General features: G+C 32.2%; 1 protein-coding gene and 1 pseudogene across 2 annotated transcripts; one reads left to right on the plus strand and one right to left on the minus strand.

Moving 5' to 3' along the window:
* Positions 1 to 2650: 2650 nt before the first annotated feature.
* LOC141666038 (putative carboxylesterase 6) lies at positions 2651 to 9076 on the plus strand (annotated as a pseudogene).
* A 2003-nt stretch (positions 9077 to 11079) lies between these two features.
* On the minus strand, positions 11080 to 17333 carry LOC141667523 (alpha-L-fucosidase 2-like). 2 transcript variants are annotated; one of them, XM_074474047.1, is made up of 10 exons: positions 16761 to 17333; positions 16059 to 16204; positions 14312 to 15192; positions 13782 to 13914; positions 13483 to 13641; positions 12746 to 12970; positions 12559 to 12660; positions 12307 to 12442; positions 11814 to 12009; positions 11080 to 11555 (listed from the first exon to the last, which is right to left on the minus strand). In XM_074474047.1, exons 1-10 carry the CDS (start codon positions 16981 to 16983, stop codon positions 11246 to 11248), a joined length of 2511 nt encoding a protein of 836 aa, XP_074330148.1. In that variant the 5' UTR covers positions 16984 to 17333; the 3' UTR covers positions 11080 to 11245. The 2 variants fall into 2 exon arrangements, with proteins under 2 accessions (XP_074330148.1, XP_074330149.1); XM_074474048.1 differs by lacking the exon at positions 16761 to 17333 and having other exon boundaries at positions 14312 to 15325; positions 16059 to 16164.
* Positions 17334 to 24024: the final 6691 nt, after the last annotated feature.

Consider the following 24024-nt stretch of genomic DNA (forward strand, 5'->3'; position numbering starts at 1 on the left):
ATGAATGGATCTTCATAAATCAATCCAAATACATCAGGAATTTACTCAAAAGATTTGGAATGCAAGATTGCTCAACTATATCTACTCTCATGGCCACTGCAACCAAGATACATTTAAATATTGGTTCTTCAGTAGATATAACTAACTACAGAAGTATATTTGGCTCACTCTTATATCTGACTGCTAGTAGACCTGGTATCATGTATGCTACCTGTCTTTGTGCAAGGTTCCAAGCTGATCCTAGAGAACCTCATCTATTAGCTATGAAAAGAATTTTTAAGTATCTAAAAGGCACCATGAATCTGGGATTATGGAATCCTAGAGATTCAGACTTTAAGCTAATTGGATATTTAGATGCTGATTTTGCAGGATACAAAATAGACAGGAAAAACACTTCTGGAAGTTGCCAATTTCTTGGTGGAAAATTGGTTTCTTGGTATAGCAAGAAATAAAAGTCAATTTCCACATCAACTGCAGAAGCAGAATACATTGATGCAGGAAGCTGTTGTGCTCAGATTCTATGGATGAAGAATCAGTAACTAGATTATGGGTTAAAATATTCTTCTATTCCTATAGATTGTGATAATCAAAGTGCTATTACAATGACAGGAAATCCAGTGCAGCATTCAATGACTAAACACATCAGCATCATGTACCATTTCATAAGGAATATGTGGAAGCAGGTACAGTGGAATTGGTTTTTGTTCCAACAGATCAACAAGTAGCAGATATATTCACCAAGCCTCTCTATGAAGCTACTTTCACAAGATTGGTGAATGAATTAGGAATGATATCAGGATAATTCTCAAACTCTGATAATTAAGACTGCTGATATTACTAAAGTACGGTATCTTATTATGTGTCAATACTTGTTAGATACTGATTATTGTGCTAAATATTGATGCCAAGATAACATGCAATTATATTTCATGAACTTTTGTGAAAACTGCATGTTGAACTACTGATTATGCGTACATGCTCTGTGATTAGTTAAAATTACTTTGACTAATAGATTCTGTTAGTAGTTGATAATTTCTGATATTGGTCAAACCAATTTCGACTAATAAATCTTGATAGTCGTAATTAAAATACTGATAATGGTCAAACCATGATTGTCTGTTATATTTCATTGATTATTTTGAATTTATTAGAAATAAATGGTTACACAATATTTTTAATTAATCAGTGAGTTAGTGGAATATCTTTTAATTGCTTAAATGGGTTAGCTACTGATGTAAGTATCTAGTAATACTTGATTACTTACATTGGAAATAGGAATCTGAAGAGAGAGATTAGTTTTTGTTTACCTAGATACGCGTAATCTTGTATTCGTATTATGGTTAATTATTACCTGGTTAATCAAAGAGTCTTTTAAGTTTCTATCTCCTCTGATATAAATACAAACCCTCCACTCTCAAAACTTTTCACTGCCTTTTCACTTCAAGCACTCAAATTTTAAGTCTTCTTAAGCACAACTCATCATCTTCTCACATGTTTATGGCTCAACGCCTGTTTTGCACTCATACTATTGCTGGAACTTACTATCCTGCTTTCAAGCTTGACTAGGGTCGTATCTATTATGACCCGTGGGGACGTAGAGTCAAGATTAACAGTCAAATATTTAGTCCTCATGACGTTCCATCATCAGTCTATGAGGAGTTGTCAGGTGACCAACGATTGGATCTCCAGTTGTTTCAGTTAGAAACTACTCTTGAGGAAGAACGCTAGCCAAAGAGGCTGAGCAGAAGAGACTTGAAGCTCTTGAGCTGCAAGAGAACATTATTTCTCTTGCAAAGACTATCTCAGGGATTTATCACCACCAAGCCATGAAGCAGCAAAGAGGCAGAAGAAGTCCGAATAGTTAGATTGTATTAGGATTTTATGTTTAAAATTCTATGGAATATTGTACTTTACTTCTTAAATAATGAAAATATTTTTTCCTTCTTTGACTCGTTAAGTGAATACTTGTTTACGTTCTTGTTTGTGCTTAAATGCTTTTGACTGTTCATATCCAAATCAGTATTGCATGCTTAATTTCATATGTTTTTAATAGTGCATGTGAAAAAACTAATCTCTGTTTAAGTTCATGTGATCACTTCAGTACAGATTGAGCACACTACAGGAAGTAACTGTTGTTAAAGAAGAAATTTATGAAAGATTTAATTCTTAGCCGATGAGGATTATTATCTTTAGTGTACTTGACTATCTAAAATGTCTATTCAAGACATACTTTTGAGACTTTCTTTTTCTATTCAAGAAAGTTGTTCACACTCATTTCTTAAAATAACACATCTTATATCTTAAATTTTTTCTTACAACTGAAACACTTGAATCCATTTCTCAAATGTTGCCAAAAATTAAGTGACATAATTCTTAAATTATGCTCACCACTCAGAAATAACATTTAGTTGGTTAGAGACTACTTGCTGAGGTAGATCTTAATGATACTAACAAAGACACATAGGTTTCATCAGTTTTTACTGAAGACTCTGTGAGAGATTTTCAATAAACACATTCAAGTGTTAGTTCTTTGCAAGAAGAACAAGGTTTGAGATCATGGTACATGACAGTGACCTGATCAAATCCTTCCAATCCAAATGAAGATTCTGATTATTGATGAACAACAACTGTCATAACCACAATGCTAACTATGAGTTTAATTGTGTCTTCAGATTCACAAGGTATAAATACTATCATTACTTTATCAACATTTATTCTAAATACTGATTTAGTCTTTTCAGCATTTGTTTATTTTTTATGATATAAATCTTGTTGGTATGATTACTTCTAGACCTTATTTAAGGACTACCTCTAGTTGTATGACCACAGATCACCCTTCTTTAGCCACCTCTTATTTCTGTAGGACAATATTTCTGAGCTTTTTCTGTGAGATGTGTGAAAAGATTGAGAGAAAAACAGAATTAAAGAGAGGCAGGATCCTTCCTGGTAAAAGGAGAGGTAGATGAGAGATATGATTTAGTAATCCTTATGAGGAAGCTCTGACTATTAAAAGTCATGAGATGTGTGGTGTGAGGAGTAGTGATACTACTTTAAAGAAATAGAGAGATTAAGTTTTATTTTCTATATGTTTGCAGATGCACAGAGTATCAAAGAAACAGATGTTGAACAACCGTTTGTTGAACCTCAAGTAAACTCTGATGTACCAAGTGTTGTTAATCTCCCTGCAAGTCTAAGTACTGATACTTTCTTACAGTCCATACATTCTACTATTCCAACACATGAGACAATCCCTGTTTTTGTTTAAAAAACAGTCCATTTACTCTACTTTTCCATCACCTGAGAAAATCCATGTTGTTGCTGAAGATGAAGTCGCACAACAGTCCATTCATAAAGTTTCATCCATTTCAAAATCACCACATCATTCTACAGGAACTGAGGTCCTGGAAGTTAATTTCGAAGCTCCAATTCATTTATCTACAATACTTGAAGATGTAGAGTTAACAGTTGATGGTGTGGAAGTTTCTGAAGCTGGTGGATCACCAACTGCACCAATTTCTAATTCTATTATACATGTTGAAGCCGGTGATGAAGTTCAACAATTAGTGCAAAATCCATTTGCTATTGAAGAATCTAATGGTGGTGAATAAGCTAATATTTCTAATGCTATTATAGATACTGAGGATGATCTTTTCTTCCTTGAAGATATGCCTATGCATGTGAGACGACAAAAAATGAAAGAGTTAGATGCTAAGAAGGACAAGGATTATTTTGATAATCTCTGGAATGCTTATCGGAAAGATGATACATATCCTATTTCCAGAACAAAAGTTGTTGCACATCTGGAAACAGCAGATTAGAAGATTGAGAATCCTGATATGCTGAATCATCTGAAAGCATCAACTTTGGTTGTCAGATCCTTACATATAGCTCAAGAAACAACTACTTCTCAAATCAATCAAATCAAAAAATCATTGATTGCTTCAAGGCTGACTACTCATTAGGAAATTTATAAACAAATTGCACCAATAGTTATCAGGAAAACTGCAATTGAAGCCAGTCAAAGCTAGATTGGAAGCTAAACAAGCTCAAATGTCTGATCAACTTATAGAAGTACAGAATTCAATGGAGCTGATTCTTTCTCTACTGCTTGGTGATGATGCCAAAAAGGGGGAGAAATTTTTTAAATCTAAATGCAAATAGCTGACATTGACAAATACTGATGATGAAAATCCTGATGGAGATAATAAGGGGGGACAGAAGGATAGTGAAAGGAGAAGAATGAAGAGCTAGTTGAAGTTAGTGGTTTATCAAAAATAATCACTAGATTTCAATCTAGACAAGGTGGAGAGAGTAAGAGGAATGAAAGAAGAGTTAAAGATTTGACTGTGACTATAAATATGCAACAATCTTTACAAGTCACAACTGCTTCTAATGAAGACCAAGGTATTCTGGAGATATAAGCTGGTGCTGAAGCAAGTCAATATCTTCAAACTCTAAAAGTAAAAGGAAGGAAGACAACTCTATTCTACAAGGATCCAAAGATTCAAGTATTTGACTCTGAGGTGAGTAGAAGAATCTTTGAAAGAGAAATCCCTAGAGTTGATTTTGAACAGCAAAGGCAAATGGAGGAAGACTTCAAGAATTCCATGAAGATAACAAATGCTGATATTGTTGTTATTTCTCAAGTACTTTATGAATATGATCCTTTTAACAGACCAGCCAGAGGTTTAGTTATAAGGGAAATCAGTCAGGAAGAAGATGAAAGATCTCTCAGATCAAAAGTGTTAGGGATTCAAGCAATAATACGCAACGGAAAACAAAAAAATTTAAATCCCTACCGCAGGATCTATATATAATGATTGGATAATTATGAAGAATAGGATCATGTATCTTAAATAAAGCTTTCCTTCTGATTATAATGGAAGTTCTGATCTTGATGAACCACAGCAGCCCTCCTTGCGAAGATCTGCTCTCCGAGGTATCCACACGAACGTCCGATCGTCCAACGATCACCGGAGCCGGTACTAGCCGATTTTGTTACCTCTTCTTCTCTCTCTATCTCTCTACCCTCTCTATGATGTAGAGCTGTTAGGGTTTTTTTCTCAAAAACGTAATGTCACTTATCCCCTTAAAAATATACATCTTAATGTATATATAGGGGAGAGAGTATTAAGGCCTAACCCTAAACCTAATGGGCTTCCCAAAAATGACCCATTCTGATTTCGGGTTTATATTATTATTAAATTTGGATTCTAATATATATACAATTAATCAAGTCTCACTTAATTAATTTAATAATTAAATTCGGATTAATAATAATAAAATATTTAAATTCATAATTTAAATAACACTCTGTTTTAAACGTTCTTTGTGTGTGACCATTTAGGTTATTATTACGTTGGCAATAATTTTATTTTCTAATAATAAAATTATAAACAATGAGTATCATCTAGTAATACATCATTGCTCCCCAAATAATAATAATAATTGGTGATTCAATTAAACCTTTCGTGAATAATGTCAATGTAATATAATCCCTTTAGCCTTATATTATAGATCAAACTCGAGTCATGCATTGTGTCATTCTCTGTTAACGTTTAATCCTTATTTTCTTGATCAATGAGTAAACTATTAAACAAATTAGTATTTAAGCACGACCATGCATTTTATAGTCTTACTCAATCAAGAGGCCAATAATATCACTCTTTTAATATAGGAGGGCTAAATCTCATCTAGATCATTGATATTTCTCATATGATTCATAATATACCCAATGTCTACTTTTATTATTATCCGGTCAAGGATAACTTTCAATAGTATGAAAGTATATTAATTCTCATATAGAAATATAATAATTTCAGGTCTAAGGACCAATACATCATTATCACTGTGAGATTAACTTATGACACTTTAAACATGTAATATCTCACAACGGGCCAATCCAGCATCATGTATCTAATACATGTGCCTGTGTTTTGACTTTAGTATCACCATACCAATGATCAATGAGATGTGATCATCAGTCAACAAACACACTAGTCTCAATGTATTTATTATCGTCCCTTAACAATAATACTTGACTAGGGACCTTTAGGAATATCAATACTATTCTAATAATCTCATTTCTAAGTCACGTACTTAAAGATATAGTTTTACATATCATATTCCAAGGACATTTATTAATCTAACATTTTATCGTAGAAAATAAAGATATAATAAATTACTAAAGAATAATCCATAGAATCATAATTAATAATCCAAATGTCTCATAACATAAACATAATAGTGTTGTCTCTATGGCACACACACACTAACAACAAGTTATTTTAACTACTGACAAGAAGCTTAAAGGAAAAGAGAAGAGAGGAGAGAAGTCAAAGATTTCAAAGCCTAAAGCCAAAGTTGTTACAAAGAAGAAATCAGTATCCAAGGAAACTAAATCTCAAATACTGATAGATCCAATCTATACAGTAGTTCAAGCTTATGATACTGAAGAAAATTGTGAAGAAGAAGAAGAAATCAACCAAGTTCATCAAAGAAGAAAGATTTATGGAGCTGACTGGGCTGATAATCTGAAATTAACCTCTGACATTGCTTAGGTTAAAGAAGCTGTTATTCAACCAATCACAACTTCTGATTCTACTCATGTTGTTGATTTCTTAAACCCAATTTAAGCAAATTTATTAAATTATGATTTTGAAGACATAGTCTCTGATAAGCCAGAACTTACTTTCAAAGAAAAGAAGAAGCTACTATGGGGAAGCAAGAAACCATCACCTAGAAGAGATTCTTCTGAAACATTAAAGAAGATTTATAGTGGAAGTTCTTGATCTAGACAACCTGGAATCACAAGTGGTCTTGGAAGATTAAATGTTGATGATCCATTTGTAGGAGATGCTTAGACTCTAAGAAAGCATTCTTATTTGACAGAATTTGGAGACAATGTAATGCTTGAAGACTTACAGAAGATCATATCAGTGCACATTATTATTGATCATACTGAAGAGAAAATAATCTATTTTCTTGAGTCTGGGAGAAGCTTAAGGTTGAATCAAGAACAGTTAAAAGACAAATCATGACATAAATTGGAACTTATTGCTACAATTCTCAAGGTAAATAATTCTGTAACTTCCAGATGGTCTGCATTCATAAAGAACCTGATACAGTTAAAGCAGAAAGGAATGCCTTATAAATTAAACTATATTCCAAAGTACATTGATCAATCTGAATATGTTGTTGATATGCCTATTGGAGGAGCCAAGATAGAAATGAGTCTAGGAACTAAAGTTTTAACCTTTAATCCCGATGGAAAGAAAATTGGGTTTCTGGAGCTGGATGATCTATCTCTTGGAAATTTAAAGTTATATAATCTCAGGGCTGCCATCTATCAGAATGATGAATCAACAGATGAACTGAGGGAACATAAACAGAGGATGAAATGATATTTGGATGTTATGGAAGAGAATCTGCCGAGGAAGTTTCTTGAAGGTTTTCCAAACTGTGTTAGAGTTCAGAATGAAGAGTAAAGTCTGATATTCAATGAAGCAAGATTGAATATGCATAATTGATTCCTGCATTTAGATAGTTTTGACATCATCAATTGGAACTTGTTCATATTTCCATAATGAACAAGTTGGGGGAGATTGTTAGGAGCAGTTGATGATATCAAGCACAAACTATCAGAAGTTCACATCAGAACTTATATATCAATGGATGATGATGAGATCAACGGATGATGATATCAACGGATAATGATATCAACGTATGATGATGTCAACAAATGACGAAATCAGAATTTGTCACATCAGTTGATCTTCGATAAGGAGAAGAAAACATGAACTCAAGGCGGTGCAGGACTTTATCTCAGAAGCATTGTATTAGGTTTCCTTATTGTAAATAGAATAGGATTCCTTAGACATTGTGCAGTTGTGCCCTATATAAAACACAGATTAGGTTCATGCTATAAGCATTGCGAACATTGGTATATCTTTCGCATAACCTAGCAGCTCTCAAGGATAATTGTTCATCCTTTCGAGAGAGTACGTTTGTAATCAGTTTTTATCTATTAATATAAAAATTGTTGATTATGTTGAAGCTTTGTCGGATTGATTGTATTAACTGTATTCACCCCCCCCCTCTACAGTTGATTAAGGGCCTAACACCTTAGACTGTCCTTTGAGCCTTAAAATTACCAAACACATATCTCAACAACCTAGGATTGTCAAGGAGGAAATACATGGCCTTGTTAGGGTTTATAAAGACGAACACGTGGAACGATCTCTAATCGTTCTATGTGTCACGAGCAATGTTTTAGCCCCGGAGTTTGGCATCACGTCTCATGACATTGTTGTTAACAAGTATACAGGCATTTGGGCTCGTTTTTATGTGCCTAATAATGGGAATAAATTGCCTTTGCTTGTGTACTTCCATGGTGGTGGATTTTGTGTTGGCTCTGCTGCTTGGAGTTGCTACCATGATTTTTTAGCACGATTAGCTGCAAGAGCCAGATGCATAATTATGTTCGTAAATTATAGATTAGCTCCGGAAAATCCTCTTCCGGCAGCATATGAAGATGGTTTAAAAGCTCTAACATGGTTAAAACAACAAAAGTAACATATTCAACAAGTGAATTATGGTCAAAAAATGTGACTTCTCCAACATATTTCTAGCCGGTGATAGTGCAGATGCCAACATAGCCTACAACGTAGTCATGCGCTTAAATTCTAGCACGTCGCTTAAAGGAATGATACTAATCCAACCATTTTTGGTGGTGAAATAAGAACTAACTCGGAGAAATATGGTCCAGCCACCTCACTCTGCACGTACCCTGGAGACTTCTGATAAATATTAGAGATTATCACTGCCCTCGGGGTCTAATCGTGACCATTCGTGGTGCAATCTTACAGCAAATGGAACGATAAAAATAGGAGCAACAAAGAATTCATCATTACCATTATCAGCTATGGTTTGTGTATCTGAATTGGACATACTGAAGGTTAGAAACTCTAAGTTCTACAATGACTTGGCAATGCTACATAAAAAAATGTGTGCCCTACTAGTAGGTCAAACAGCTCACACATACGACACTTTGACAGAAGTTGAAAAAAAGAAATAAATCGTAAATAAATTATGCTTTATTTGTGTCAATTAATCTACAGTTTACACTGCAGCTATAAATTCGGCTTAAAATGGAGTAAAACTCAAGTTATTCCAAATTGTTAAAATTTTATATATTTAATTGTTGATAGTTTAAAGTCGGTACAGGCTATGGTTTTCTAATTTTTTATATAATATATGAAAAAGATAGGACAAGGAAAGAATGGAAACAAAATAGAAATAATCTTGGACTAATATCTGAAAAAACAAAAATAATAAATTTCCTAACATTAAATTAATTACCATTATTTTAGCTTACAAAACATTTTCTAACATCGTACTTTCAAAATTAAAGTTATTGTTTAAATTAGAATTTATTTCGAAAAAGGAATCAAATCTATTACATATATAATACAACAATATGGGGGGTTTTGATAAGCAATTTAATTAATATGACACTTATACCCCTACATTAATATCTATATAATATTTATTTCACCTCATCATTCATTTATTAAAAATTATTAATTATTGTATAATTAATATGTGCTTACATACATTAATACATACATACATGCATGCATACATACATATAATATATATACATACATGCATGCATGCATGTATATATACATACATATATACATAAATACATGCATACACACATACATACACATGCATATATATATGATATAACAGAGGGTTTGATTAGCAACAAAATTAATATGACATACATACATACATACATACATACATACAAACATACATACATACATACATACATACATACGTACATACATACATACATACATACATACATACATGCAAACACATACATATACACACACATACATATACATACACACATATACATACATGGATACATACTCATATATTCCTATATGTCAGCAATTTAACATCGTCCTCCAACACAATGAAATGGTCAAATATTATATCAAATTATATGAAATGAAAAAATAAAATAAACTATTTACACACACATGTACGATTTATACTTCATTATAATAATTATGTGACATATATCATATATGCCAACCGTTTCATAAGTTGTTAACATCGTTAGGGGGTTTGTTGATCAAATTAATTCATATGACAATTATACTCCTACATTAATATCTATACAATATTTAATTCACCTCGTCATTTATTTTTTAATAATTATTAGTTGTTGTATAATTAATATGTGCATACATACATACAATAAATATATACATATATTTATATAAATTAACAGGGACATACACACGCACATACATACTCGTATATTCTTATTTATCATCAATCTAACCTCGTCCTCTGACAAAATGAAATGACAAAATATTATATTAAATTCAATGAAATTAAAAATATAATAAACTATTTATACATATATGTATGATTTATACTTCACTATTAATCATTTTATGACATATATCATATACTCCTACCATCCCATAAGTTGTTAACATCGTTGTTAGACATAGTCACATAGAGATAAAAAAATAAATTATGTTGAGGAAAAATTAGGAAAGCGGGGGTAAATTTTGGTGTCATTATAAAGATAATATGATATGATATTTTAGGAAATGTTAATTGTCTATATAGTAAGACTCATCAATCACATTTCTAACACATAAATACATTAAATAATTTTAAAAAAATAAATTATTATTTTATATTTAGTGTGATTAATATATATTAGACACACATAATCACTTGTATTTATTATAATTTCCAAGCATTAATATATTATAAATACCATTTAATCATGAAGTGACAAAAATGTATACTAATATAATTTATTACTTACCGCGAATGTACCATTGAAAAGATAGCTCAATCATTCGTGGTCATATGATAAATAAATAAATTATTTATCCATTAGTTAATAACGTAAATATATTGTCAACAATTAGAGCGAAAATAATTTCGATTATGGCCTTGCATTCATAGAGCTATTTAGTACATTGATTACAAAACAAAAGAGATGTTGGGCAAATTAAATACTTTGACTTATCACTCTTAAACGCCAAACTCTGTTGTGTTCAAGCATTGATAAAAAAAAACTATCGAACTTTATCGAAAATATCTAATCCAGTTGTACATTTAAAATTTATTGAATACATTGAAGTGCCAATTAAATCCACCTCAAAAATCAAAATGGCCTCAAGTTACAAGTTTCAGAATCCTATAGAAAACAAGTATTTATGCACTTCAACTTCTTGTTGAATGTGTATACTCTTCCGGATGTTGCTTTTGTGGTGACTGTGTTTCCTCTGTAGTGTAATCTTAGGGTGGAAACTGAATCAGAATTATTAGACCACAAACCAACTTCTTGAAGATCTCCTTCGCTCCAGCAAATGCTAACTGATACACCACCTCGAGCCTTCAAGCCTTTAACACAACCATTTTGCCACTTGTCTCGGGGGAGGGCAGGAAGTAAGTACAAGTCTTTCATAGTGCTCTGGACAAGCATTTCAGCTATTGCTGCACAGAAACTGGCAAAGTTGCAATGTCAGTTACGTTTATATGAGCTATCTTTGTGCTAACAATGTAGGTTTAGCATATGACATTTCTATTTTATCTGTTTTCGTATGTTATTAATTAATTATTTATGTAATCGTAGCTATACTGGTAGTTATTAGTTCTATTTTGTTTGGAATCGACATGGACTACGCAGATAGTTAATCAAACATTGATGGTTTCGCAAATTAACAGGTGGTATAAATAAACAGTGCAAACAGGTTGCTTCTTACCCAAAGTTGGCATCAATCTGAAAAGGAGGGTGTGCAGTGAACAGGTTACTGTAAAGTCCTCCCTCAAAATCAGCTTCGTGATCAGGATCTACCAAGTCAACCAAATGCTTAACCATACTATATGCATGTTCACTGTTATGAAGGCGTGCCCAGAGAGCCGCTTTCCATGTAGTCGACCATCCTGGACCATCCTCCCCTGTTGAATATCCGATATAAAACAGCAGTTTATATAATGTGTACACTCATACTGTCATGCACTATATACAACTAATGAACAATCTATTTTTTTTATCTTTAACCGAGTAATCTGTAATTCAGAGTTATTACAACTCCATTTAAGAGGAGTTCAACTTAGGCCATAACTAGAAGCATAATGTTTAATGGAAACAGGTAGTCATGGCATAAAGACGATGTTGTTATAGAAAAAGAGCAGGACCAATTTCTTTTAAAACAAAAAAGAACAAAAACATTTCTCCTGTTCTCACTTACACACCTCGTTTATAGAGAGTATAATCCACAGCTTTACAAAGATCAGGAGTTTTTTCAACAGTTATAGTATGCCCTGGGAAAAGACCAAACAGGTGCGACACATGTCTATGATGCACCTCTGGATCCTCAAAATCTTGTGCCTGTCACAGAAGCAAGATATCTTAACAAAACCATATATTAGCATATACTGAGGGTCAACAAAGTTTCCTACTAACGAAGTACCATCAAAGGATATAAACAGAGATAACTAACATACCCATTCCATGATTGACCCATCCCTAGCAATTTTCATTGGATAAAGACGTGATTGAGCTTTAAGAACATTTTTTACCAGATCATCTTGACTTCTTCCCAACACCTGCACAAGAAATTTTGTTCTTTACAAAAACAAGAATTAAGAGAGAAGGAAATAACAATTCAGAGCTCTGTAGTTAAGATATTACCGCAGCGGCAGAAACAACAGCAGAAAACACTTCTTTAATTATTGACATATCCATGGTTGCTGAGTAGCTCACACTAGCAGGCTGACCATCAGGAGCAACAAACATATGTTCCGGAGAAGTTGATGGATTTGTTTCAAGATACCCTCCACGGCCTTCAATTAACCAGTCCAAAAGAAATGAAGCACATCCTTCCAATAACGGATATGCTTTATTTTTCAGAAAATCCTATTTATGTGGATTTACATTAGTATCAAGTTGAATGTTGGATGTACCATGATGTAAATATAAATATATGTGTCACTTATCCCTAGAAAGCTGGAAAGAACAATTTGTCGAAGTTCCATACATAGAATTCTAAAATGTATATTCAATTTTAAGCTATATAACTTGATTCCTCCAGGTGCTATGTAAGAATCTGCATTGATACATTTACAATCCAAAAGAAAAAAAAACACTTCAATAATAAACTACATCTAATCATCTATACTGAGATTAAAGGACAAGTTATAGTATATAATTATCTGCGAGTAACCAATTTGAAAAGGCTCCCATGTACACTGGGAGAACACAGGACCAAATTACCAATGTGAAACCCAATATTTACACGTTCAATAGAAAATATGAATTTCCTGAAGCATTACACATCTTAGCAGGAAGAAGTACAAAACCATCAACAACATTCACAACTAACATTAATAATGAAGCAAAAGATCAACTGAATTTGCCACGGAACTTACTTTGTCCATTGTGTAAGTATAATGCTCCCACAGATGGGTACAAAGCCAAGCCCCACCCATTGGCCATAAAGCCCACACAGCTTCGCCTCGATCAGGAGATGTTTTTGCCCAAATATCAGACACCTGATGAACTACCCAACCACTTGCTTCATAGTTGACCTGTAACATTCTGTAGCTTAATACACAGAAGTTCTACAAACTAATGGAGCGCACAATATTAACATAGTGCTTCCTGGTTTTCTGAGTCTCTCTAGATGTGTGCGCAACAATGTGTAACAGAGAGTGAAAGCATGTCATACTTTTGCAGTTTTACTGCCATTGACTGCCAGGGAGGAAATGTAATCAAACAAAGGCTCCTGGCACTCCTTAAGGTTGCAGGATAGTGAAGGCCAGTAGTTCATTTGAAGATTGATATTTGTGTGTGGAGCACCACTGAAGGAGGAGAGGAAGAAATGTGAAGTTAATGGAAGAAACAAGGCAACATTCATAGCATTGTCTAATGAATAAAAACACATTTTCAACAACTTCCAAACAATGGCCTCCATACATGGGCCAATGGCAAACAAAGACATATAACTCTATTTTAGTTTTAATTTCGTCTCCACAATTGATAGACCATGTTTACATGTTATTGAAGAATTTTAAAATGTGATTGAGTGCTAGACTTATATTTTCAGGTTAAAATGCAGTACTTCTCTAAAAACATTTATTTAAGTCTAAATTCATCTAATCGGAAGGTTCTGAACTATGACTAAAGAGTGATGTATCAAACAGTGAACAAAAAGAAGAAGAGAAAGGAAGTTATAAAACGAAAGACAGATGAACATACTCCCATGCCGGCTCAACATCTTTGTTCCAGATCCCCTGCAGGTTTGATGCCTGTGTTCCAGGTCTTGAACAAGATATAAGCAGATATCGACCATATTGGAACAAAAGCTCTACAAAGGAAGGATCTTCATCAGTTTTAAAGGATTTCACCCTCTGAGAAGTTGACACTTTCTCATCGTCAGCAGCTTTTAGATGCTTATGAGTTTTAGAGCACACATCTTTTGCAACAGTTTTTGAGCTTTTCGAAAGCTGCAGGGAGACACGGTGAAATAATTTCTGATAGTCATCCAAGTGGCGTGCAGAAAGCTCAGCATATGAGAATTTCATTGTTAAATCTAAAACTTTAATAGACTCCGATGTAGGGTTCTTTTTGGATTCAGAGGCCTTGGTGAATGGCCCATCAAATGAGGAAGATGCAGACAAGAGGATAACAGCCCAGTCAGCACCCTCAACCTTAAGCTTCTTGTCATCCAAGACATGTATCTTACCAGTTCCATCACTGATTTTGAGATCCAGGACCGTGGAAAACTGAATACCCATTGGGTCGTCATTCTCGAATGATCTTGGTGCTATTCTCTTGCCTCGACAGCTTCCTTCCATGATAATCTGATTTTGTCCATTTACATGTGATTCATGATGTAACTTGCTGTCAAGATATACCGTGAATGATAAAGATCCAGGTTTGCTTCCAGAAATACTAGTCGCTATTACTTGATCTGGACTTGAGGAAAAATGTTCCCTACTGAATTCTATTCCGCCTGCAGTATACTTCACTTTTATCATGGCGGTATCCAAGTCCAGCTCTCTCACATAGGTTTTTTCATCATAAGCAGCATGAGACTCATCAAAGTCTAACTTAATATCTCCCAAAAGCTGGTAAACCTTCATGTACCCATTACCCAACATATTATCAGGGTATATTTTTGTAGCAGCACCCTTTCCAAGTACTCGAAACATTTTTACGTCCAAGTGTCAAATTGACTCATTTCCAAATTCGAAATTGATATATTTTCACCTAATTTCAACTAATTTAATTATTGAAGTTACAAATAACCTACAAAGTCTATTAATCCTAACTCTGCAATATTTTAAAATAACAGACAAATAGACAATTCATCCATTTTGAGTACAAATTTGTTTCATATTTATATTCTTCAAAGTCAAGAGGGAATACGTATTCTGAAACAATGGGAGTAGTTTTATGTTAAACGAGTCATTTAATGAACCTTTGAGACTTAAAGCAAGGTAAGAACTTAATACAAGAAAACAATAGTAACTGTCCAAATGCCCCAACCACCGCGTTAGGTTTCTGGTACTACAAAAATACATAATTTATACTCAATTGTTGTGTGGTGTATGCTCATGGTACACAAAACATTCAAGTACAAACGTTTTATATGCAGCAGCACAGACAAATATGGTTGGTGTATACACTAAAACTGAAGGCTAGAGCTAATCATAGGTATCTTCCTAATCACTTTGACTGTCATCCTAGATGTCAAATAAAACTTAGTAATGCACCAAAAAAACTTCAAAATCAAATATGCTAGATCACTGATCACCTGCTTCTGATTTCATATTTTGCGACCACAAGTATGTTTCAGGGAATGTACACTAGCATGCTAACAAACTATGAAAAAGTTGTCACATAAATTTACTTGATAATAAAGCAAAAGACTAATTTAGCAACAAAAAAAAGAGAGAAAAGCAAAACACTATAGAAGCATTCAAGAAACAAGGTAGCATACATCTGAAGGATTCCCCGACAAATTAACTGCTGCCTTAGTAGCCTCGGCATACTTGCCATCATCAACAAGTTTTCTAACCTCCGATAATACCTTTGGAGCATCTGGGTTTGTGTAATCCCCAGGATTTCCAGTCCAAAGTGTGTCATCTACACATATATATCACAAAAGATAAACAAAAATTAACAAAGGAAAACTGCGGCACCAGAATCAAGCATTACGATTCTTATAGCTTTCCTAGACATTATGACTCATCATACAAATCGCAGAAAAATACAACCATAAGCAGAGAGGAATGTACATAATACACTGCACAAATGAACCAAAAGATACTTCCCACACCAATTTTTTTATCTGATAACATCTTACAAAAAAACCAAGATACAAGAAAAGCAGGCAAGCAAGCAACAAGTCGCGGCAATAGCTTCATTGTAACTGTGTGTTGTGTAATGCTCAGCCTTATATCAAGACAAAAAGAGTACAATTTCAAACCATTCAAAGGGGGGAAATAAAGTCAAACACAATAAACAAGACAACCCTCAAACAAATTCATATAAAATACACTAATAATTTAATAAACTAAAAACATGAACATAAAAACAGCAATCAATCAATCAGGGTAAATCACAAATGTACATAGAAACCATAACAAAAAACAGTATTTTATGTAGAAAAAACAATGGTAAGATGGTTGGAAAGTAGTACCATTAAGATTGATAGTGTCAGAAGCAACACCACCCCAAATCATACCACCTAAACGCCCATTTCCAATAGGAAGTGCATCAGTCCAGTGTTTTGCTGGCTCGAAAGACCTTAACTTCAGAGGCTTAGAAGATTCTTCTGTTTCAACATTTACCATTTTGCTGGGACTCCATACATCTCTGTCTGTAGGTTTTCTCACCATTACCCATTCCCCATCCTCCTCCATTATATATATATGAATGTGTAAAGGTGCTACTTATGCTTGTTAGCAAAAAAATAGTAATACTCTTAGAAAAAAAAGGTACTAACTACTAATGCTGTAGTTGTGAAGTGTTTTCTGGCATTTAAGTACATATACTCTGCTCGCTCGCTCTCTCTCTCTCTCTCTCTCTCTCTCTTCTCTCTCTCTCCCTCTCTCCCTCTCTCTCTCTCTCTCCCTCTCCGTCTCTCTCTCTTTTCTCCCTCTCTCTGTGTGTGTCTCTCTCTCACTAGTGACTCCCTACTGTTCTCTCTCTCTGAAATCTAAATATTTAGATTTGGAGACAATTAGACAAAGGTCTGTTAATGTTGTGTGGGTTAGCCACGTGAAATGAGAGTAAGACATGAAGAGGATAGCAGTTGGTGAATAAATGGCATAGTGTGGGACCCAATGCATTGAATCACGCGTCTGTTTCTTACACCAAAACGGGGCCATGCCTTTTTCGTTGCTTTTTCAATAATTTTTTCCTATCTTTTTCACTACCATAATTCTTCCTTCTTCGTTTGGTGTTACGCCGATATAAACGAGTCAAACTATTCGGGAATTACTTGAATTCGACTCGTAAAATATTTGAATTATACTAGATTATAATCAATTCGAGTGCGAGCTTTTAAAATTCTTTAACAATATTAGCTCGAACTTCTAATTACTCAGCTTGTAAGATTCGCGAGTCTTATTGAGCCTCTATAATTTTTAATTTTTTATTATAAATATATTTTTATATAATTTTTTTATTTTATATATTTAATCAAATCGAACTCGAGCCGAACCAATCATATTTCGAGTTTTTGTTAATATTTAGTGAAATAAATTCGAGTTTTAGAGCCGAACTCGATCTTATCCAATAATTTACAAGCCAAATTTCGAGTTTGAAATTAAGGGATCAATCGAACTTGAGCTCGAACCCGAATTTTTTTAATCGAGATCGAGCCGAACCTGACAGTGTTCAACCTGGGTCGGCTATTTTGTACCTACTTGGAGTTTAAAAATACGTATTCCATTTATTTTCGAAACCCGAAAAAAATCATATTTTTTACTCATATTTTTCATTTTATAAAAAAACATAAATTTGCATATATCTCATCTATATATAATAGGAGAATATTGACATAATATTGGTTAGACTTTACATTCTCAGTGAAATAATAGATTTGCCCCTACGTTTGATATACTTAAAAAAAATTGTTAACGGGAATTGAACCCAAATCTATTCAATGACATGCACACGTCAATACCACAACGTCAATATGACTTTTGTGTTGATAATAATACACTTAATAGGTATTTGTCGCGTTAGAGTTATATTATAACATTTTTAATCATATTTTTCTTTTTAAATTTGCTGATTTAGTTATCTATATATTTCAATAACAAATTAAGTTACTACTAGAATAATAATACTAATCGATATTTTACGTATAAAATAACTATTATACGAAAAAGATATATGAGTTAATAGATAACATGTATTTAATTAACGATGCTATACTTTTTAAAGTAAAAGTTATATTAAAATTTAAGACGTTACATATAAGAAATAGTTAATAAAATCTAATGATCATACAATTATAAGAAAAAAAATAAACAAATTTATAATATCTAATGATCATGTATACACTTATACAAAAAATAAAATATATAATACGTATTTCTTCAATATTGATACGAAATTTTTGTTAAGTACTCTTCCATTAAAATCACCAATATAAGATAACAATTATCGGTATGTATATGATATAATATTATATATAATGATTAATTATTCAAATAAAAATATATTATATGTTACTCATACAACATCATATATTCTTACGTATAGATCACAACGATGATATATACTCCCTCCATCCCTCTCAATTCTTTATATTTCAGAGAGAGTGTCCGACGAGCATTTTAAGTGACGTATAAAGTATAGTTTCGTAACTTATTCTTATAATTTTCCTTTTTCTGAATAAAAATTTAGCCATTCAATTGTTATTTAGAAAAAAAATTATTAAAATAAGTTACAAAATAATACTTTATATGCATCTTAAAATGTGTGTCAGACACTCCTTACGAAATGTTAAGAAATGAGAGGAACAAACAAAGTATAAATTTTTTTAAGGAAAAATAGATTTAGAGTTAAATGTCTAGCTGTTGAGATGATAGCATTCTCCAACAAACAATTAAGAAGTCCATGAAATAAGGGTGTTGACACTCTCTGCCAAAATTTTATTAAATAAGGTCTCAAACAACATATATTGAAAAAATAAACGCAACTTCAAGAGATGTTCTGAGAAATATAATGGCGTGCGACGTTTCATCTCCTCGTAAATTTTTGATTTAAAAAACATGCAGACACATGTTTAATTAGAATTTATCCAAATTTTATGTTTGTACTATACAAAAATACGTACCAAACAACCATTTTCATAAACACATAAGTTCATATTGCGTTGATTAATGACCACACAAATAATATATTATATATATAATATATACATATATAATCCCATGCACTCATAACACCTTTCTATTAATTAATTATTATTTTAGTATTTAAAAGTTTATGGTACAAAACTTTAATTGCATGTTAACCCTATGACACAGTACTTTGATTGCATGTTAACCCGTGTACAATTACACTATATATATCATTTTAGAGTGTCATAAAGGGTCATTATTTTGACCTTTACATTTTTGTGTGCAATCTAGATCATTTTTTCATAAAAGAACTGATATTGAGAAATCTTATATGAATTATAGAAAGAAAAGGTTTTGGAAGTCTAATTACTACAAGTTCTCACATTAATCACATCGTAAAATTTTGTAATAGATACCCACAAACTACATTAACACAACAACAGTGCAATACACGATGACATATTGTTAGGTCACACACACTGTAAGGGGGTGAATACAGTGTAAAATACAATCAAATCGAACTTTTAATATATCAAGTAACTGAAAACAAACTTTATTGAAACAATAAACTCTGTTACAGTATGGAACTGTTACCTCTCAGTGATGAACAAATATCACGAGAGCTGCTAGGGTTACTATGAATAATCTTCTCGAATATGATAACACTTATAGTGTAAACCCTATGTCTGTGTTTATATACTACACAGTTACAAGATAATCGCTAATTGATATGGAATATAATTCTGCTTCCTAAAATATATCAATCGGATATCTTTTCTTCCAAGTATTCCATTCTTCACGGAACTCCTTCTTCATGCATATCTCTTCTTATGTTTATCTCGATCTTCTTTCCTTTAATCAACTACTGTCCTTATCTGAACGTCCTTCAGCACTTAAGTTCTGATATTCATCTTCTGATGATTATCTCCTGATAATATAAGTACTGATATCCTTAAGTCCTGACTTTCAGTAAGTACTGATTTATCCTGTTTAAGTAAGATCTGAAAACTAAACATAAATCATATTAGCCATGACATTATCAAATATATCTAACACATATACATAATGAATTTGCTAACTACACATCATCACAATGAATTTAACAACATTGTACTGACATTTTAACATGAGAATGCTGAAGTTAGACTAAGACATTATCGATTCCATATACAGCAAGGTCCAATCACCTTACAACCATAGATATCGGTTCTATATAAATTACAATGAACATCATATCTTTAACTCAAAGATCATGTTCAACCAAAATATTTTCAGTCACTTGAATCATCAAAGTTTGTAAAAAAAAATTGTAAATATGACACGACAAACTATCACTCAACAGTCTAAACGGTCATTAAGTATAAACTGCTTCCAATGATATTTTTTGCACGCTTTAACCAAATTATTAAGGGCCATGTACTTCATTTCTAACAAAACATGTGCAAGATGACATTTCAAAAATTATATACAATATATTCTAAAACATTACTTGGAAATGACCCGTTCCCCGCACAGGTTATTATGCTAGTTTCATAAGATAAGCTAACAGTGGTATTAGATCATATAGGTATTTATACGGTCAATTCATGTTGTTCGAATGACTTTAGGCTCATTCTAAGATTGACATTTTTGTTCACATTATAAAAGTCGGTTTTGCTTTCTTCGACATTTAATTTCTTTCAGTTGTTTCCGAAACTTTTCTTTGTATGTTTTATACTCCCTCCATCCCACTTTAATAGTCCACTTTGCAAATAAAAATCCCAAAATATTTGTCATACTTACTTAACTCTTGAATATGTGTAATTAATATAATATATAAAAACTAAGTTATATTGTTGTATGAGAATGAGAAAAAAGACCTTATATTATCTATTTCTTAATATGTGTGGAATTGGAAAAGTGAACAATTAAAATGGGATGGAGGGAGTATCATATATTCCGGTCTACTTTAAATGTGTCTTAACCTATTATATATTTTTCGTCCTTTTTTAGTACAAAATATAAAAGTTATATTTTTAAAAAGTATATTTAATCTATTTTAATATATAATTTTAAGTTTTTTTAATAATATAAGAGTGGTGTTTAATCTTTAATCAAAATTTGGTCAATTTACCCGATAAAAAAAAAAGAAATGTGATAACTAAAAAGGAGCGGATGAAATATATAGCATGCATGGTTTATCCATTCGTGACTGCATCTTTTAACTTTCATGCAGTATCACTTTGTTTTTGACCCCCAGGTATTTTTAGTTCATTTACTTTTTTATTTAAATTTGGAATATTTGATAATATTATTTTTGTCAGAATTGACAAATATATTGGTGGCGAGTAAATTGGTAGGTATCGAAGACAAACAAAGTTAGTTTTGTTTTGATTGGGAATTGTCGTTGAAATAGATGGTATCGTGCTAAAAAGAAATTTTTAATAATGCTCGGAATAGAGAGCAAGTGAAACATAATTTTGTTAACGTAGTCAAATACAATATTCGTAATTTGATCAAAGATATAAATGTTAGTGTTTGTGCCCTAGAGACAACAATATGATATTTTAGTTTAAGACATTTGGATTAGTAATATTTATGTTCTATCGATTATTCTTTTTTTAATTTATTAATTCTTAATTTACTGCGATATTAATGTTAGATTAATAAATATCCTTGAAATATGATATGCAATTCTATATCTCTACGTACGTGACTTAGAAATGAGATTATGAGAATATTATTAATATTTCTAAAGGTCCCTAGTCGAGTATTATTATAGGGGATAATAATAATGTATTAAGACTAGTATGTTTGTTGACTGATTATCACATCTCATTGATCATAGGTATGGTGATACTAAAGTCAAAACATAGGCACATATATTAGTTACATGTTTCTGGATTGACCTGTTATGAGATAATACATGTTTATAATGTCATAAGTTATTCTCATAGTGATAATGATGCAATGGTCCTTAGACCTGAAGTCGTTATATTTCTGTACGAGAATTATTATACCTTGATTCCGTTAAAAGTTATCATTGACCGAATAATGATAAAAGTGGACATTGGGAATTAGCAAAAAAAAAAAAAAAAGTGGACATTGGGTATATTATGAATTGTATGAGAAATATGAATGATTTAGATGAGATTTAACTCTCCTATTTTAGGAGTGATATTATTGGCCTCTTGTGGGAGCTAGATTATGGAATGCGCGGCCACACTCAAATGTTGATTTGACATGATAGTCTACTCACTGACCAAGGAAACTTGAATTAAACTATGATGAGGATGCCACATTACATGTCTCTAGTTTAATCTACAGTATTTGGTTAAAGAGATTATATTACATTGTACATTATCACGAAAGGTTTAATCGAATCACCGATTTAATTATTATTACTTGGGTAGATTACTAAATGCCGCTCATTGTTTATAAGTTTAATATGAGATACTAAAATTATTGTCAACGTAATAGTAACCTACAGGGTCACACACAAAGAACGCTTGAAGGAGAAATAATTTAAATTATGAATTTAAATTAAATAAGTAATTTGTTTTATTTATGATATTAATTAAGTATGACTTAATTAATTAAATAAATAAAATAGAGAAATTACTTAAACTAATTTTGAAATAAGTTGTTAATTAATTAAGTGTGACTTAATTAAGTAATAAATTGGGATTTCAGATTAGTATTAATTATAAATAGATTATAATTAGAAAACTGATTCTTCTATCTATATAAACTCTTTGAGGGCTGATTTATATATAAGAATACATGATTTACAAAACCCTAGTTGTTCAAGGAGAAAGAGGAAGAGAGGTTGATATGTAGTTTTCGTGTGCTAGTACACATCAATCTTTCAAGAAAAGCGTCTGTGAGGATACCGTAGAGCGTAGATCACGAAAGCGGGATACATGGTGATTCAACAAGATTTGGAACTCCATTAATCCTCCATTAATGAACTCATAAAGCTTCTTTAAGGTAAAAATTATTACTACGAATTAAATATCTATTTTCACATGGATCCTGCATAGGGTTTCGATTTTATTCTGGTTTTAATTTAATTTTACATCGTTTTCGTTGCGTTTATGTGCTCGAAACTGTTCAATGGCATCAGAGCTACTTGCGAAAGTGTTTAATTCATTTATGTGTTTAATCGATTTATATATACAAGCATGTATGTGATTTGCCATGTTTTGATGTTGATACAATATGTTTGTATATGTATGGTTTGAATATATGATATTCATGTGAGTTGTATAATCATATGATGATTATATAATCTGTATGTATACTGATATATATGATTTATGTTTGTTCTTATTATGAGAATTGTATTATATACGGACTCTGAATCAGATGTTGCAGATTCTCTGAAATCTGGTCCGGTATCCGATTTTGAGGAACGAATACCCTATTCGATAAGTAATCGAGCGTCTGAACAAAACTGATAGCTAATACTGTCACCGACTCATCTATAAGGTGTTTGACATCGTTTACTATCTGTAAACAACTATTTAATGTTTTCAGAATTTTTTTCTGATTTTTCCATATTTTGTTTTTATGATTAGATTATGATGGGCATGATAGGCTAAGATCATATTATGTGTTCTAACA

Source organism: Apium graveolens, chromosome 6, assembly GCF_009905375.1.
Source record: "Apium graveolens cultivar Ventura chromosome 6, ASM990537v1, whole genome shotgun sequence".
Lineage (NCBI taxonomy): Eukaryota > Viridiplantae > Streptophyta > Magnoliopsida > Apiales > Apiaceae > Apium > Apium graveolens.

What these genes read in the sequence shown, in the direction of transcription:
- LOC141667523 (XM_074474047.1), bottom strand. Translation starts at nt 16,983, where the DNA reads ATGGAGGAGGATGGGGAATGGGTAATGGTGAGAAAACCTACAGACAGA. An exon ending in TTATACTCTCTATAAACGAG is followed by an intron (nt 12,010 to 12,306) that starts GTGTGTAAGTGA and finishes GATATTCAACAG; the next exon opens with GGGAGGATGGTCCAGGATGG. An exon ending in CAGATTGATGCCAACTTTGG is followed by an intron (nt 11,556 to 11,813) that starts GTAAGAAGCAAC and finishes CAACTTTGCCAG; the next exon opens with TTTCTGTGCAGCAATAGCTG.